Source organism: Lutra lutra, chromosome 8 (genome assembly GCF_902655055.1).
Source record: "Lutra lutra chromosome 8, mLutLut1.2, whole genome shotgun sequence".
Lineage (NCBI taxonomy): Eukaryota > Metazoa > Chordata > Mammalia > Carnivora > Mustelidae > Lutra > Lutra lutra.
The window spans coordinates 23,199,589-23,218,437 of record NC_062285.1 but is presented as its reverse complement, the minus strand read 5'-3'; the positions used below and the strand labels follow the sequence as shown (position 1 = coordinate 23,218,437).

The following is an 18,849-nucleotide window of genomic DNA, read 5'->3' as shown; positions in this document are numbered from 1 at the left end:
CTGTTTAATCTTCCTCTTTTCTCATAAATGATCATATAACTCAGAGCATTCCCTTAAAGAGAGCCTGTTCCAAAAGTAACGTCAGACAAGAGCTTTTGGACGCTATACAAATTTTTAAAGAGGTAAATATCCACGGCGGCACAAACAGAAGTCCAAGATCTTGCAGGACACGCCTGGGTACATGTGACACGAATACAGATTTCTAGACAAAAGGCTCGGGTGGCTCTTCTCTGGCACTTGCCTTCCTTTGACCTACAAACACAAGATCTCATCTTCAATTATAATTTTATTTTAAAACATCTGTTCTCGGAGGGCAAGGCTTTGTGCTTGAGGTTTCTGTGTGGTGGTCCACAATTTGCTTATTTTAGTTATTATTAAATATGACTCATGCACCGGAATGGCAAAAATATGTCCTAGAAACAAAAAGGATACCTTTTAAATAATTAGTCTCTGGGAAGAAGGTGCTGTCCAACCGTCTAGATTCGTTTGGGAATCCAGAGACTGACAAGCCCGTGTAGAGAATGCCAGAGAAGAACCACTGTCTCCAAGTTGCACCTCCTGCCATCAGCGACTCGTAGAAGTCACGACAGACAGTGCCCAGAGTCCAGACACACACAGATGGTAGCTGTCAGGAGGTGACTCACACTATAGATTACAGCATTTAACAAAGCAAAGAGGATTAGATGTTTAGACAGAAGTTGGAAAGCCATTCTTGAGGCAACTGGCTATAAATTTAAAGGAACATCTCAATATTTACAACAATCTTATTGAAATAGAAGGAAGACAGAATCAATTGTTGGTTTATTTAATCCAATGCTCTGAGACAAGTACTAAGCCAAAATTTCCATAGTTACTTCGAATGGACCAATGCTCAAACTACAGAGGTACATTTCCTGGCCTTTTAAAAATGATCATCTAGTTGATAATAGGCCCTTCACCTTCAAAACAACAGATTTTACCCTCGGAATGTTTTAGTTGTACGAAGATTCCTTTTGTTTCCCTTTTTTAATCACAAATTGCCATTGATTGTATTTGCTAGAAGAATGGAGAGAGAGAGAGACAGAGAGGCAGAGAGACAGTGAGCCAGAGAGAGAATGGAATCTGGAAAATGGGTCCACTAAGAGAGGGATTTTAGAGCAAAGAGCTGGCTACAAATCCAGAACAAAGTTCCTTTGTGAAATGCCACCTATTTCTTTCTGAATGACTGGTACATTCTATTAGAAACTGTATTTAATGCAGTATTGCTGGCGTTGTCATAAATACCACAGGCTAGAAATTTCTCTGTGCGTGGAATAAGGACAAGGCTCCTACTAGGATGCAGTGCTATCTTTATCATCACCGTGGAGTGTTTAATGAGGGCTTCCCACTACCCGTGCCATAGCGGAAGGCAGTATTTCTACAGCAAGCAGAATATGTCTATGAGTAAAACGTTTCAAGCGCCCTGATAATTTTAAATGTGAGACCAATGCCATTTAATGAGCTAACATTTTTCACAGAGTGCGTCTTCTGGTGGATGAGGGCTATGAAGACCGAATTCTGATGGCGCATGACATACATACGAAGCATCGGCTAATGAAATATGGAGGTCACGGCTATTCTCATATACTCACCAACATTGTTCCTAAAATGTTGCTTAGAGGTATCACTGAGAATGCGATTGATAAGATACTGATAGAAAACCCTAAGCAATGGCTAACTTTCAAATAGGGTGGTTGTTTATGAGTTCACACCTTGAGTATCAGGCTTGCGGAGAACATTTTTCAGTGATTTCGAGCGCATTGTGAGATATTAATCAGAGCCCTGTAGGACCAATAGTGGGCCCTTTCCTTTTCATGAGAATTAGAAGAGTTTTGCCTTCTCAGAAACTGCGGTTACCCCTGTACCTTAAGAAGTTACTAACCTGATTCAGCCCTATTGTTTTGCCTCCACAAAATAAATACAGAAATACCTATTTCCAAACAGTGATTTACAGTCTGTGTCACCTTAGTGGAGTTTTGTTTTGTTTTGTTTTCTTAATCTATCAGCTGCACTCCTTGAGAAAATTTAAAGTGTTTCTAGTTAAATTACCCCCTTCTGGAGCAATCTAATGTTACTTGTAATATTAATGATCCTACTAATTATCCTGCTGTTCTTTAATTAATACTTAATGAATAATACGGCACTTTAAAATAGCTTCAGCAGCAAAGGAAGTTACATTTTGAGGTTTTTTTTTTTTTTCCCCTGGAGGATACTGTAATACAATTACTGATTCACAATGGTAAAAAAAGATTGTGTAAGCTTAATGATATGCTGTCTACCTTATCTATATTTACTGATAATAAATCAGTTTTGTTGCCTGTGGCTTCCTGGTATCCATTTTTGCTGTAAAACTTTGTTGTTTTAAAACAACCTGTATAAGGGAGCATGAACACCTAATAGTGAATTATAAAAATTCAATCATAATAATAAAAATATATTACATAATATAGTTTAATGAATCATTATATCTATAACAAAGGCCACAGTTTAATTAATAATATATAATGCAAAAAAAGAGAAATGTTTGCCTTATATGTATTCCCTTTAATCCCTTTACCTTTTATTTGTTTTTCCTTGGGCCTAAACAGAGAAAATAATGCTTAGTTATCTGAAGGAAAGGTCAGATCTATTAGAAATGACATTCTGATTCTAGAGCCTGCTCTTCAGAAGGTACCGAGCCCTGATGTTTGTGTAAATAAAGCCTTTTTAAAACCCATAGAAGATGTGCACTGCTGCTTACAAATTAATCTTTTGGTTGATTCCTCGTTATACTATTTGTTAACTGCCTCACCCCCCAAAACAAATCTCCAAACCCTTGCTACCAATTTCTCTTTGATAAATACATATTGTTAAACAGACATAAATCCATTGCAACTCCTTCATGACTTATCCAACGTATCAGAAAGGCCCAACAGAATTAGTCACTACTCTTGATGAATGGGCTAAGTGTTTTAATCATAAAAATCATGACAGTTACTCAGACCAAGGCATTTAAACCAAGCCAACAGCACCTTCAGATGGGAACACCACACTAAACTCTTTTGCAAAGTTGAGGTTTTCTAAATACAAGATATTTCTGTGGATCAAAGATGATCGAGTTTTTTCTGTGTATTAGAACAGAAAGTACCCACGAGGAACAAGCCATGAGAACAAACTAATTCCTTTAAATGAAAAAATGCAAATGTCCTTCACCAGTAAAACAAGCAGATTTTTAAATCCCTGTTTTTCAAATCGACTTGCTCAAAGAGTCTTCAAAGGCAGCTGAGAGGGGAGCACATTTTTCATCATAATAGTGGAAGTTGTCTGATAGTTAGGACCTATCAACATGCATTTTTAATCTTTTTCTTAGATTAAAGAGATGGCTTTTGGCAATGTATTTTAGCCAGAGAGAAATGATTTACACTACTCTCAACATCTACTTTACCGTCAGCTTTAATCCACCTGAGAAAAAAGGGAAAAAATGGATAATTCAAATGCATGTGATTCATAAACATTGCAAAAGAGAGCCACTTTGTTTCTGCAGTCCTAATATTAACAGTCTGCCACAGAATCCAGTGGAAATATTGATTGGCACATGGTAATAAAGAAGCCATAGGCATAATTTACAGACATGTGATGTATAGGGCATTTTAACCGACTAAAATTTAATTTTCTGGGTAACTCTTAAGAGAGAAGCCACTTAAATTATTTTGCTCTTCCATATGCCTTTGTAATCCAAAATATATTTTGATCGAAAATAAGTCGAATAATTTATGAGTGTTTGTGTGTATATATACACATACCTTTTTTTAATTAAATTTTTGAGGCTATACAGCCACTGTGCCTCTGGTCTGAAGCCATGTATATATTATATTTGATCTAACATATGTGTGTGTGTGTGTACACACAAATACATGTATATGTAGCAGGTATTTGTATAAAATATATACACCTTGTTGTCTTATTGGTTATATGTGAAATTGCTCATTTCGAAATAACCTCAGGCCGTGACTTGTAGTAACTATTTGAAGGCCTTACTTAGTGTCCCCTTGGTGACCCATGCAGTAGCTCAAATTAAACCACTGTGCATTGGGTGATGAATAATCTTTTGTTCCAAAGAAGGCAAAAGCCTCAGTCTGATTTAACACCAAAGAATAAATTTCTCTGACTTTCTAAGTAAATCTAAACGCATCCTATGGACAAAATGGACACACAGGGGATTTTCTAAATACCATACATAATTACACATTTTCACACTTAGAGGGTAATCCTATGATACAATTTCAATCTCTATTTTTAAAGACTATCACTGGGAAAGAGAGAAAAGAATTCATAAGAAAAAAGAAAATGTGAAAATTATCATAGGCTTGGGAATTCCCTCAAATCCAGAAAATTCCAGGTTAAGGCTTGAAGTTGAATCATTCCCAGGACTAGCTCTAAAGTTAACAAAAGTACAAGGCAAACAATTTCTTTGGGGACAAGCAGCATTGTTTCAATCAGACCTTCTCCTGCAGGGTAATATAATTCTCCCCACACTATGAATGGACTCCAGGTATCATAATAAGCAGGTAAACTCACAAGAACCAAAGCTGACATATGGATAAAAGCAGCAAGATCACAGTACACCAAAGTTCAGATATATTGGAGAAATAATTCAGTGTCTTAGATTTTTCTATAAAAATTTGTGATCTATATAGGACTTCATTCACATGGACACTAACGATAAGGAGGAGTATTTGCTTTGGCGGTAGTGGATAACACATCTGCTTATCTTGCTTTTAATTTTTTTTTTTTTTTTTTTTTTTTTTTACATAATGTTTCTGCGTATACAGATGTGAGTCAGGTAGCATTTGAATTCCCCACATATACACAACTGAGGTGCCCCGCAACCGGCATCCCCTGGGATCCTTGATTCACGGACGTTAGCCATACGAATCCAGCGTTCAAACTCAGAATAATAAGCTTAGTTTCTGCGTGATCAGTCAGCGTAAATAATAAATCCAGAAAATGTGCTGTATTTGTTGTTATTCCCTCCGTGGGCTTTGCCGCCATCTAATTTGATGTAGACTTCGTCTCCTGGCTCCAAATGAAGAACCACACTGTTACTGGCATAGTCGTAATTCTGATCAGCGTCTTGGGCAATGGCGCTGGCTCGCACCTGTGTGAAGCAAAGGAGAATTAGAATCTGGAGGAGAGAGCTGTCGGGTTTTCCTCTTTGCCATTCACTCAGCATCGGAAGCCAACCTGCGCCACAGCACAGAATTCAGCCCGGGAGAGTCCACCAGGGCCTTGGAGCTCTGGGAGGGTATCTTTGTAACAGCTTCAACTGTGTCGCTGGAAGGGAGGAGCAGAAAGATGAAAAGGTGCTATGCAATGGTCATTCCAGCAGGCTTTTTTCCTACTGTGTGCTGTAAACCACATGCACATCACTCTATCCTCTTCGTAAATCAGCGCCTTTTCTCATTTCTTGAATCTCTAGGCCCAGTCACTTCTTGGAATGGAAAGAAGGGTAAATTTTTTTTTGCATTTTAATTTAAGCCAATTAGCAATATTCTAAGCAGCTGTTTACAAGGACAGAGGTTCAATCTGAACTTCAGCGGGTCCCCACGCTTATTAGAAAATGGAGAGCCATAGCAGTGGAGACGTCAGAGAAATAATACGACTCCAACTCTACTATATAGGGAGAAAAAAAAAAAAAAGGAAGGAAGTCTTTTGATTTGGGGCTTTCAAAATCTAATTCAGGTAAAGCATTTTTTTTTTTTTTTTTTTTGGCCAGAAACCTCATTTAAACATCACCCAAGTTTGCAGAGTTCATTTTTCTAGATGTGCCTTTTTATTACTAACCTGTGATGTGTGTGCTTCCATATTTAATTTCAACATATCTAAAAGTTATAGAAAGAACTAAGCTTTGAGGTCTCTCAAATTTCTAAACATTTTTAGTGATCTGATTGAACACCCTTTTTCATTTGGGTGATTCTAAAAATGTGTGGTTTGCTTTGAGAATGGAAGTTGCCTATAATCCACTCGTGTTGAGTCTGTGATCTCATCAGTGGGTTGATAGACATTTGCAAACGGTCAAATTGCCTATCATTTCAAGTAATATGGACATTCTGTCACTTCCTCAACTCAAATTAGGCTTTATATTCATTTAGCTATATTTTGGTTCTGCCTTGGAAAAAAATTTTCAGTAGGCAGACTTGTAATTTGATTTATTTCAGTAAAACATCTTCCACTCTGTGGCTTGTTTCTATTCCACTATAATGGTATTTCCCTGAATAACACAGCAAGTGATTTAGTGGTTTTGTAAACCTGCATTATGTAATAATGCATGACTTGGGGTATAATATGCTGAATTTTATCACTTGGTAAAATGAGAGAACTGAGACATAAGTCAAGAATTTCCATGCATTTCTTTCAAAACTTAAATGATAGGTTTTCAAATTAAATTTTCATGTGGTATGTTCTCACATTAATGCTAAAATGTTAAAAAAGGAGAAGGCTCTTTGACACTGCTGAACTTGTAAAGTAATTTGAGTAGTATTTAAAAAATTTCTTTCTGGATATCATATAGCAAAAGGAGAAAGGGGCTTAAAGGATTTATAATTGCTTAACACTGTGCTGACACTAACTAATACAGTGAAAGCAATATACCATGCAATTAGGCTCTGAAACATTGACTCAAATGTATACACCAATTCAATGAGGTGATCTGTTTGCACTGTTAATTAATAACACAATTTAATGTCATAATATTTCCTAGAAATTAATCATAAGTTTGTAGGAATTGAGTGCTTTGATTCACTAATTTCATCTAGTCATTAACTCCCTGGGAAAAAAATCTACAAGGAGGATAGCGCTGTTATGACCTCATCTTTTTTTTTTTTTAAACACGTGGACTTTTAATGGGTGAGAAAAATTAAAATACAAATTAGAAATTAGCCATGTCAGTAATGTATTAATTAATTAGCCATCCATAAATATACTTTTCAGCTATTATTAATAGGCAGACACATTTTATTTAGTGCTTTAGATGTTTAATATATGCTCTATGGGTATTGTGCTGTAACACTGCTTTCTTTATAAAGGCATCTGGGAACCAGTACTCATTAAAATCCCTTGATTTAGAGGCAATAGTCTTAAATATAAGTATATGTATATATATATATATATATATATATGATGCAGTTTTTATTCTACAGGGTATAAAGAGAAAACCCTGTAAATGTGACCGTTTTTATTCTGTAGGTTTGACCACAAACTCTGCAAATGCATTAGGGTGATTCCACAGACTAGAAGGTTACCCTTACGGTTTTTCACTTCCTTTGTTGTGTGATTGTTTTTTAATGAAAGTGATTCTCTTAAAATTTTACCCTATACTGTACCACAAGACTCTCTCAATTAAATAACTGCCACACTCCGATGTGCTTTGCATGATTTTAGCCTGCCAGCTCACCTGATCCTACTACTCTAAAGGTATCATGGAACTTGAAATTTCAAGCTCTAGTAATCAGCTCGGTGACTTCCAACAATTCTCCCTTTAAGCCATCGAACTACTGAGGAAGGTAATGCATCCGCCTTGGACGCTATTTTCAGGTTCCTAAATGTATACCGAGTTCAGCATTTTCTCTGGGAATATGATGCATCCTTTCCTTAGCCCAATATCCCCCATTTCTGCCTGAATGTACTCTAATATCTTTTCAAATTTTAAGTTAACTATTTAGATCCTGCTTGATCTGTAGTGCGTGTGTCACCGCTTTTAAAAAGACAATATTAATTTGACATTTCATTAATCTCGCTAATGAATGAATGATCAACCCACAAACTATCGTTTCCAACATCTTGTGGTCATTGGTGCTGTAATTAATTAATAGTTTCTTAAAATGAAACCGGGTCTTTAATTATTTTATAGTTCTAATCTTGAGCCAGTTTTAGCTTTTAGTATAGTGGTATCACAGTGACTGTGTTCAAAGAGCAATTTTTGAATTCAGGTTTTCTGCCAAAGGTATACGAACACATTAAAATTATATTTCCTGTCTCTCTGTAAAGCCACCGGAGTCCAACTTTTAGCTTTCATATGCACTGTCATGGGCTCACAACAAATGATATGATTAAATTTGGGCTGATGGTTTCATGGGGAATATGAGAACTGTGATCCTTTTACTGGCCTGTTTGTGAGAACCTGGGAGTTTGCGTGGCTGTAGCATTATCTTATTAGGGAGGGTTTATCATTAGAGACAATATTTATGGTAACATTTGCTAATTTAATTAATTGCTACTGATGCTCTCATAATTTCATTTTCATTGTACTTCTGTGGAATCATAAACAAAAGGTTAAGTGGTGCATCAGGTTAATTTACTGGCCTTTGATGTTTCCATCTGTGATCCTGCATTCAACACAAAGCATAAATAAAATGGTTCTCATATGGTTACGGTCCAGAGGCATTCCTCTATCCTAGAGTGCACTGCATTTTTAGTTTAATTTTTGTGCTTCTCAAATCCATTTAATCCATAGAACATTACACTGACATGGATCTCTGAGTTTCTGTTTTATGAAAACAAATTAGGTCTGCCCAGGGGGGAAACTGCCACTCTAAGAAGTGATCAGACAAGAACATAACTGAAGATCACTGATAAACTATTTATTTAATATTAATAAAATAAACTTTATAAAATATTTCTCATTTGCAACTGTCTACAGGTCAGCCTTTATAAAATCGTTCTACTCTAGGGATAAAATTCCTTAACAGTAATAGTTTAATAACCATTTTCCAAAATAGTCCATGCTTAAGTTGAAAATATATTGTTTGCTGCTATGTATATTTTTCAGAATTACTTGTTGCATACCTTTTGAAGAAGTAACAGCTTAATAATGCCAGGGGAGAGCTTTATACATGATAAGGTCAGCTGGTTGCCTTATTTTTTTTTCCTGATCCTCACAGAATGTGCAAGCTAGGAGGATACAAAGAAGCATTCTGCTCTCCAAACAATGGAATAATTTTAAAAACAAAAAGCACCTGAACAGGTATATAAAATGGTTTTCCTGGAATCAATTCAATATAGTTGGGCTCCGCAGTTGAGACAGGAACCTTTAAACTAATTTAAATGTGTCATTCCCTGATTTTTCATGCAATTGCAATTTCCAGATCTTTAAAGATGTGAGTGTTTTTATTCAGTGGCTGATAAAACTTGAATATTATTCCATCTTAATTAATACCACTAAAAACAATCCTTCAGCCTGACAGTATTTTCTAGACCTAACCTTTGAGTCAGAAGAGAGCTAGTTTGTAAATAAATGGGTGCCTCATTGCTGTCTGCTTAAGGGACTCTTCATAAACCATGTCGTAAAGGTGATCGAATAGCTCTATTTTGATACAGTGAGTCATGCCCTTTTTAACCATACACCTATAACTATCTCACTCCTCTGTAAATATTTATTTATCTTAATATTATTTTTGTGCATAATAACTACAATAAACAACCCTGTCAGTGCCTCCTGGTGGCCATTTTTTCTTTTCTTTTCTTTTCTTTTTTTTTTTTTTTGCTTCTACCTGTCCTGTGGGGTCCTTGAGCTATTTACTTCTAAATTCCTTTAGAAAAGAGGGGTGGGAGGAGAAAGGAGGGACAGGATTTTTTTGTCCTTTCTTTCTTATACATTTATACTATTTGTCTTTCACTTTTCAAAAACAACAACAAAAAACAACACTTCTGATCCTGAATTGGGTCTTTGGAAGAAATCTTGCCTTAATGCTGCTTGATAGAAACCTGGGTTATAACTGAAAAGGTCTGAAATTCAAGACGCGGGTTACCTGAAGCCCAGTAGCCCTTGTTAAATCTAAATTGGCCATTCCCTGTACCACCCAAGAGGCAAAATGAAAGCCAGAGAACTAGCCCAGACTGCAGGCTTCTGGTTGCAAGGCCTGGCCCAGAGCGCTCCTGCTGATTCAGCGCGTGCCTCAGGTCCGAGGACACTTCAGGGTAGTTACAAATCCAGTTTTCCTCTTCTAAGAGATCGGGCACACCTTGGTTTTGGAGCGACCGCGAGTTTCTCAAGCAAACGATAAAGTGGCCCCCACATAAAACAGACCCCGTGGCCCTGATGGCGGAGCCATCCAGCCCGGGAGAGCAAATCCTGGGGCTCAGGGCTAATCTGAGGCTAGGGCACAGTCAAGGCCAAGGCCACTGCCTTGTGAGAAGGCAGAGTTGGAAAGACCCTCACGCAGGCGGCCCGGGGACTCCCTGGCAGTGAGGCCCATCGCCCCAGCGCCGGCTCTGCCTCTCGCCCTCCTTGCCACCTGCCTGTGCGGCCTCCTACTTCAGCCCCTGGAGTCTGGGTTCTGTGTTTGGGCTCGTGTTTGCTGAGTACACCCATGAGTCCCAACTTTTCTCTCTTGTTATCAGGACTCGTTACTTCTCCCCCTTCTTCTCCTTGGGCTGAAATCTAAACCGGAGTCTGTGCCTTGAATTTGACGGTATGCTCATTTCCCCGGTCTGGGACGTCGCAGGGGCCTTGCGACCGCGAGTCCCCCGGTCCCTCTTCGGCCCTCGACGCGTCACATTTGGACTCCCTCTTTCGGATCCCTTCTTTCTCCCGCGGGCCCCTTTCTCCCCCGAGTTTGTCACCCTGGCACGCCCATTTCGGGGCTCCCCAGCCCTCCTCTTCCAGGCAAAGCCTGAGAGCGTCCCTGCCCTGCTGAGGATCCCACAGGTAGCTTCCTGCCCGGGACTGCCAGGTGCACAAGCTGTCCAAGGGACGGAGCTCCCGGCTTCCCTACCCTCGAGGGTCGAGCTCGCACTCGCGCTCTGAGTGCAGATCCCAGCTTGGGAACCGCGCTCTCCAGGCCTCCCGGCGCCCGTGCGGGCTCACGACCCCTGCCTCGCCAGCGAATAGCGGCGACCCCTCCGCTTGGCTCCCAGGAGCCGGGCTGCCGCGCCCTTCCACCGCGGCCTCCCACCCCCATTTCCGGGGTCTCCTCCCTCTTGCCCGTACCTTCCCGCGCTCCCTCCCCGCCCACCCTGCTGCCTGCTGGCACTCACCTGGTTGTTTTTGCAGAGATCAGCCCACATGCTGGTGCCGTCCCCTCCGCGCATCAGGACGTGGTAGGTGAAGAAGTAGATGCCCGGGATCGAGCAGGTGAACTTGCCCGTGGTGGGATCGTAGTGGTTGCCGAGGTTGGTGACCACGTCGTCGAACTTGAGCACCTCGTAGCCTTCGTGCTGCCGCTTGAGGCCGGCGTAGAAGGCGATCTTGGGCACCGTGCTATAGGTGGCGGCACTGATGGCCCCGGCCGCATTCAGGCCGGGCGCCCCGGGCGGGCCCGGCAGGCCTTGGCGGCCGGGCTCGCCCTTCTCGCCCGGAGGGCCCACGGGACCCGGCGGCCCAGGCTCGCCGGGGGGCCCACGCGGTCCCGCCTTCCCCGGCCTGCCGGCCTCGCCTTTGGGGCCCTGGATGAAGGTGGGCAGGGACTGCATGAGGCCGCGGTCGGGCGTGGCGGCAGTGCTGGGCGCCTTCGTGCCCCCATAGGGGTCGCAGACCATGCGGCAGGTGCCCAGCATCTCGTAGTGCGCCGACGTGCCGGCCGAGCTCACCAGCACCGGGATGAGGATGACCAGCAGCAGCACCATCACCACCCCCAGCGCCCCGGCGGCGATCAGGCGCCTCCTGCTGCCCACCAGCCGGCTCAGCGCGGGGCGATCCTCTTGTCTGCTTTTGGACAAAATTTTGAAGGTTGGGCGGGGACCTCCTCAGAGCCGAAAACAACCCCCTGCGAACCCCAACTCCCCTGGGCGGGCGCGCGCCGGCCGCTCCCCGCCTGCTCCCGCTCCCGCTCCCCCCTGCCGAAGCTGCGGCTGGGGAGGGAGCTCAGACGCCAAGTGACTTGAGCTGAAGTCCCGGGCTGCGGGGTGGGGGCTGGGGGAGGGGTGCACAGGGCGCCCTCACGCCTGCCGCGAGCCCCTTCGCACCTGTGGCTGCCGCGGGCGCCGGCGCGGCCACCCGAAGGGCAGAGCCTGCCGCCGCCTCTCGCGCTGGCCCGGGCAGCTCACACTTTTATGCAGCCGCCGCCTGCGATCGACTTTTCCGTTTTTGCCGACTGCGCCAGTTCGCACCAACTTTCCGTCTGAAGTTGCCTTTTTCTGCCTCCTTCTTTTCTTCTTTCGTTTGCTCTGTTCGCCCTTCCACTGCCTTTCTCCCCCTCCTTTGCAACCACCACAACTCTAATAGACGCGCACCCCCAACGCCCGGCGCTGGCGGCGCGAGCTCGGGCCAGCCGCCCCCCGGGTGCGCGGAGCAGCTGCGGCGGGCACGGTCAGCTCGGCGAGGCTCCGGGCTGGAGCGGAGGAGCTAGTGAGCAGCGGCGAGCGCCTCACGGCCGGGAGCGGAGCGAGAGAGAGACTGAACGCAGAATTCTGCCTGGGTACCACCTGCCAGGAGAAGAGGAGGCTGACAAACGCGCGCCGGAGCAATTTATAGGCACCCAAGGCACAGAGGAAGGGGAGCCGCTTTGGCATCTCACTGCAGCATCTGCTCTGCTCATCCCACTCAGAGAGAGTTTGGCATTACTCTGACAATGTGGGATTTTTTTTTTTCCAGCCTCTCTTCCCCCCCCCCCCCTGCACATGGATGAACAGTGAGATCGTGAATACTCCCTTGCCGAGCCCAGGTGATGGCAGCGCTCTCGCTGGACACACCTGGGGGGAGGAAGACAGATGTGCAATAGCCTTGGGCCCTCGAAGGTCACACTTAAGCCCTCTAGTTCCCATGCGGCCAGCGGCGCCAGTTGGAGGGCGGAGGTGAAGGTTGAAAAGAGGGTGGCTCCGTTGACAATATTTCTCTACTGGCTCACCCACAATCAACCTATGCTTCAGGTGTTTTTTGAAATGCCACTTTTAACATAAGAAGGGCCCTTTAGAATTTTCCAGATGGTTTTTTTTTTAACCTTATGGTTTTCCTCTCCAGCCTCCTAAGATGAAGTAAGATGTTACCCAGAGAACATTTAAGGCACATTGAAAAGCCAAAGGATATTTTGAACGATTGTGAGTGAACAGGCCCACCACTTAATGGCGAGGGGGTGGGGGTTTCTTTTAACCAATGCTGTGGATGGTGAGTATATACTTTGTCCTCCACTTACAGGATTACAGTTCTAGCTACCTTTCAGGAGACACTGCCATTGGACCTGAAGTTGCATTTACTTGCACTACATGAATGAAAAATAATCACTTGTTAAAATGTCTTTAAAAGGCTTAAGACAAATCAAGCAGCCTTTGCAAGAGTACTGGGCAACATCTTTTGCTAAGGTATGAAAAGTGTCCTCTAGGCTTCACAGCACATTTCCTGGATGTACACTGAGGCACGGGGCAAAAAGAAAAAAAACGTGAGAAAGAAGAGCCCCATTTGCAATGAGAGAGCGGGAGAAGGGAAAGCCTGGCTTTGTAATAATAATGTAAAACCCCCAGAGAAGATATCAGGCAAGTTATGGCACTAACAAATACATAAGATACACAAGAACAGCTTTAAATAAACAAGTGGAATTGATTTGTAAATCATACTTTTGCATTCAGGAGCAATGGATGTCAATCAAATGCGGATGACATTTGCTTGTCAATACTGGGATGATGGCTGGGAAGACGGTGACTTATTACATCAGGGCTAGAATCTGAAATGAGAAGCAAGAACAAATAGGGCGAAGGCAAGAGATAGTAACGTCCTGGGGTGACAATCCTCGGCCTGGGATCCTGCCTGAGCATTTCCTTGTCTGTTCCTTCTGCCTAACTTCCACCGCATGTCAATTTAGTTCTTTCTTTCCTTCTTCTATGTTTCAAACCGAAATAAGGTCAAATGAGCAGAGAGAAGAAAACCACATTGATTCTTTTAAGAGAAATGTCAACAGCTCCTTTAGGTCTTTCTGGGGAGAATCAAGAGTGAGCCCCCGGCCTTTGGGGCTCAGCTTGGCCCAGGTCTCCATATTTTCTCTCCCTCTGGCTGCAGCTGGATAAGAGTCCTTCCCACTCCTCAAATCTTTACCTTTTAGGGTAGTGGTTTCAGAAATGTGTGTCTGTGTCTTGGGCATAAGACTTTGGTTCACAGGAGTTACTTATTTTCATATGTTTGAGCATCAGACACATAGAAAGTTCCCCCCCGGCCACAATACCTATTTTCCTAACACACCATGTGGGTTGCTTCTAAAAAAGTCACCTTTCTTTTGGGGGACAAGACGGTAAAGTGTGGGAACAGCCATGAAGGTTAATGTATTAATCAAACTCTTTTAGAATGCACCAAGTTATCAAAATTCATAAGACCTCCTCATTGCCAAAGAGACTCCCGTGGGGGATGGACGGGGACTTTCTAAAAGGTAGAGTTAAATAAGTAAATTCTCATTGAAAAGCTCAAGATACACTTCCACTGAAGGCTGCTCATCTTACAGAGGAAGCCAGTGAGGATATCATGAAACGGTAGAGACGGAATGAATGCTAGAAAGCTCGCCTGTACTTGCTCACTTTTGCAGACGGTAAGTGTGAGATACAGGTGTGAGCAGAAGGAAAGGCCTCCCAGTGCGTGTGCAGCTGTACTCTCCTCTATGCCACAATGTCAGACCTCTGGGACCAGGCCTACAATGGAGGCGATTCTCTTTCCACCATCTCTAATGCCAAAGCCCAGCTTGGTTTTGCAAGGGAGGGCACCAACATTTTAAAAGTCTTCTGAGATTTGGAAAAGTGCTCTGTGGGCATTGTGCACAACGCAGGCAACATTTCCCAGGTCACACGGCTGACCCGTTCTTCCAGTGAGGGGACAAACCTGGTGGCGCATGGACAGCTGGCTTTTGAGTGAAGTCAATATACATTACCATTCTCCTCCCTCTTCTCTAGAGGTGTCCCACCATGTGCTTTGGGAGAAACTTTCTTTTTTCTTTTTGGTTCAGGGATGACTGGGTAGTAGATGAACTAACGGCTGGTGGCTACCACTTTCCACTGCTTGAATTTCTCAGAAGGTTCTCTGGAAAGTTACTCACGCTTCAGCCCTTATTCTGACAGTTTGAATAAGCCATCTGATATGGCATATTACTCATCATCTCTATATGTATATAATAATAGAAAATGTGTCAATTAAAAAAAATATTTGATTCTCTTCAGTCCTCATCAGAGAAGCAAGTTTTCTCTCAGAGTTGATATTAATCTTGGAAGCAAGCCCTGCGATCTAATTTCCCCCATCACGTCTCAAGAAAACATAAGGCTCTGTGTTCCCATTTCCTTCAGCACCTGGGCCTCTGGGACCATTCAGATCATAAAGTCCAACACAGAAACCCAAGATCTGGGTTGGGTGATGATCCACTGATTTTCGTCTTCCCGCATCATTTCTGTCTCTTTCGGAGAACCGAGCAGATCCGAAGCCACACGACTCCCACACAGACGTGCACCGCCATCCATTAATCTTTATCGAGCGCCCACTGGCAGCACAGCCCTACACTGGGCTCTTACGAGGCAAACAAATCTTTAGTCATGAGAATGGTTTCCAAATCCAGCAGTACTGAACCAAAAATAGCATTTATAAGAGGAAAATAAAATGAGTTAACAAACCCAAGGACTATCTACAGAAATAGAGATAAAAAGAGTAAAAAAAAAAAAAAAAACCAAAAACCAAAAAAGAAAAAAAACACCCTCAGACTGGGATCAGCTATTTACCTTTGATTCCTCGATCTCCTAATTATGGGCCCAGCACGCTCCCGCTGCGCTACTCTGCTCTCGATCTCCTAATTATATTTCAGAACATACACCCCTATGATGAAGAGTTCTAGGTTTCTAGCCAGAAAGGGTCTGTTTGGAGCAATGTAGGGAAGTAGTATATCCTTACAGCTTTGGAATCAGATGGGTCTTAATTTGGATCCTGGTTTCCTCATTGAGTTGCTATAAAAGTCACTAAATCTCCCCGAGGCTTCATTTCTTTTTCTCTAAAATGGGAAGAACACTAACACCTAACTCATGCAGTTGTTGTGAAGCCCGAGCAAGTTAGTGCATATAATGATAATGCTACCCAACTCACACCCAGAGCCCAATAAATGTCCATTTCCATGTTCATATGTTGTAGGACTTCTGAACAGTGCATGGGCATAGGAGCTGGATGGTAGGACACATGCTCAGTACAGGAAGCTAAAGCGTCAGACTTAAGACAAATGACATCAATGGATACTAAATGTCATAGACTTAGACAAAATTAGAACACCCAAGTTCTCCAGGAGAGCTGCCTGTGTGTACGATTGTATAATATAAAACAAAGTAAGACAAAACTCAACACAAGGATCATTTCACCCTTCTCCAAAGTAAGAAAAAGAAAGTTTTATACCAAGATAATTTGAATTCACTGCAGTTTGACAGACCAAGATTTTGGATTTACAACCTGGGAGGAAGCATTATTTCTCCTGCTCTGAGAAGTTCCCCAAGTCAACAAGTTGCAAGTGTATTTAAAAATCAATGAGATTAAAAAAAAAAAAAATCAATGAGATAGTTACTCAGGAACTATTCCTATGGATGGTGATTCTCAGAAAAAGGGAACATATGAGAGAGGGCTGCTTTGAGTTAGCCAGAAGAGTAATCAATCACTCTGAAGGACACCTGAGTCATAACCCCATGCAATAGGGAATTTTCAACAAAAAATTCTCTATGGAGGATAGTGAGTTGGAAAACTAGCCTGGCAAGTCTATTGGCAGAAAATTACTGAATAGTCAGGAGGAGATGATAATGAGCATATTACACAAAACTTGGTTACAATGTATGGCTTTAAGTTGGTCTCAAATTCTTGCCATATCAATCAATATAAGGAAGAAATCTCTAGGATGGATATAATATTTCATACTTGTTTTCCATGGGTGGAATGTTCGGTCCCTAAAACCCTATTTGATGTAGAACTGAAGGAAAAGTTTCCAAGAATGAAATCTAAGAGGGTCAGCCAGTCCTCCCAAGGGACGGTCATGATACCTCAGCCATACAAGGAAGATGGGTGAATTAGAGAAACTAAACACAGGTGCCATTAGACCTTGAGGAATTTCAAGCAGAAAATGTATCACAGGAACACAGCTGTGCAGCACACAGACCAACCAGGCAGAACTGGGGTAGTCTTACTGTTTTGTTTCTTTTGTTTTGTTTTAAAAATCTAAAGCATCATGAATCCTAAGAGGTCTAACAGAGAACCACCAACAGAGCCAGACCCTGCCAAGAGCAGTTGATCTTCTAGAATATCCTAGAATCTGGCTCTAAGAGAAAGTGGGCTGGAGTGGATATGACTATCAAGGGAAGGTGCATTTGGCCCCACTCCTACCCCAGAGCACGTCACCTTCAAATATGAACAATCCGTCTGTGAATACATACTGCATTCCTTGGGTATTTGTATGTGAACCAATGTATCAGCTTTTCCCTAAATCAGGCAACCTCTTGGGAAAAGACTTAAACTATATAAAAATAGATACAATTTGAAACCATAATCCTAAAAATAAATTGCAGAGGTAGGTAGTTTAGATCTGTAATAAGCTAGAGGGGGAAAAAATGAGGGAGTTGTATGTTGAATATAAGTAGTTGTATATTTCAACATTTCCCACTGAGAGTCGTTGTAACGATTCATAATTTATTTTTATAGATATATTTATGAGAAAGAGAGAGAGAGAAAGTGCATGATCATGTGGGGGTAGGAGCAAAGGGAGAGGGAGAGAATCACAAGCAGATTCCCCCATGAGCGTGGAGCCCTATGCCAGGCTCAGTCTCAGGACCCTAAGATCATGACCTGAGCCAAAATCAAGAGTCCGTTGCTTAACTGACTAAGCCACCCAGTTACCCTATAACAATTCATAATTTTATTAATTACTTTATCTTTTGCTCTGGAAAGTGGAAAAAGTCAGTAAAAGTTGATGCTACTTAGATGAGGGTTTGGTGTTTTTCTTCAGCCCAGAGAGTCCCATATTCAAGGGGTAATCTTTCCACTAGTCAAAATCTGCAAAGGTTCTCTGACTTCACTCGGGCTTCTAAGACTCATAAGCACATGGGAATATTCTAAGTGTGAGCTTCTTCACAGAGGCTAATCATTCTGGGTCTTTTAGCCTTTTCTTGTCTACTGCTCTCTTGTCCGGACCATTCCAGCAGGCTGACAACTTCACAGGGGCAGGAACAGGGGCAAAATGGTTCATTTTATTACCATTGGCTGCTTTTGTAAAAGAAAGTTCAAAACTGTTTGCTAAATCAAGGATCCCCTAGGCAGGTCCATTATCCAGGAGCTGCCATCGTGCACATATACATGTATGTGTGTGTGTTTGCAATCATACATATATATATGATTTCTTTCACTTCCTCTTAAGGATTTGTTTTTGTGGGTGGGCAGAAGGTCTCGTTATTTGGATAATGAGAGCCCGAAGTGGACCACCCATGATGGATTTCTTCGTTAAAGCCCCATAACATGATTCCGGCACCCGAGTACGTATGAACATTTGTTCTAGCATTCCACAGACCTCTTTGCTCATTTCCCCAGGGCTGAGGGTAGCAGGGGCTTTTTTTTTTTTTTTTTAAAGGCCTTGAATAGAAAAAAAGAAAAGAAGGAGCTAATTAAAAGGAAATTTGGACGTGTGGTTCTCAGATATAATAAGGCATTAGGTCTAAACTACATAATTAACTTTTCCTTCAGAAATTCAGAACAAGCTCAGAAGGCCGTAATCTAATGTTTTATCCAGGGTTTGACTGTACTAGTTAGAATGAATTCTCTGGATAAGTCACTTCTATTATCTTCTCATTAATGTGTTCAATGTAATTCAATTGAATGGAGTTAAAACCCACAAGAACTGGACTCTGTAATCCATTTTCTCCTCCTGAAGCCTCTCCCGT

General features: G+C 42.4%; 2 protein-coding genes across 3 annotated transcripts in view; one reads left to right on the top strand and one right to left on the bottom strand.

Annotated features, from left to right (window-relative positions):
- The window catches only part of PTER (phosphotriesterase related), a 68,851-nt gene extending 66,511 nt beyond the window's left edge, over positions 1-2,340 (top strand). For both annotated transcript variants that reach the window (XM_047739401.1, XM_047739402.1), the window contains exon 5: positions 1,497-2,340. In XM_047739401.1, the coding sequence (XP_047595357.1) occupies positions 1,497-1,707 (211 nt within the window). In that variant the 3' untranslated portion in view covers positions 1,708-2,340. The remainder of the gene's footprint in view (positions 1-1,496) is intronic.
- A 2,433-nt stretch (positions 2,341-4,773) lies between these two features.
- C1QL3 (complement C1q like 3) lies at positions 4,774-12,526 on the bottom strand. The gene is made up of 2 exons (XM_047739405.1): positions 11,032-12,526; positions 4,774-5,155 (listed from the first exon to the last, which is right to left on the bottom strand). Exons 1-2 carry the CDS (start codon positions 11,617-11,619, stop codon positions 4,976-4,978), a joined length of 768 nt encoding a protein of 255 aa, XP_047595361.1. The 5' UTR covers positions 11,620-12,526; the 3' UTR covers positions 4,774-4,975.
- Positions 12,527-18,849: the final 6,323 nt, after the last annotated feature.

Excerpts from the sequence above, each read along its gene's own strand:
- C1QL3 (XM_047739405.1), bottom strand. The coding sequence starts at position 11,619 with ATGGTGCTGCTGCTGGTCATCCTCATCCCGGTGCTGGTGAGCTCGGCC. Across the intron at positions 5,156-11,031 it reads ATCTCTGCAAAAACAACCAG|GTGCGAGCCAGCGCCATTGC; the intron begins GTGAGTGCCAGC and ends TGCTTCACACAG.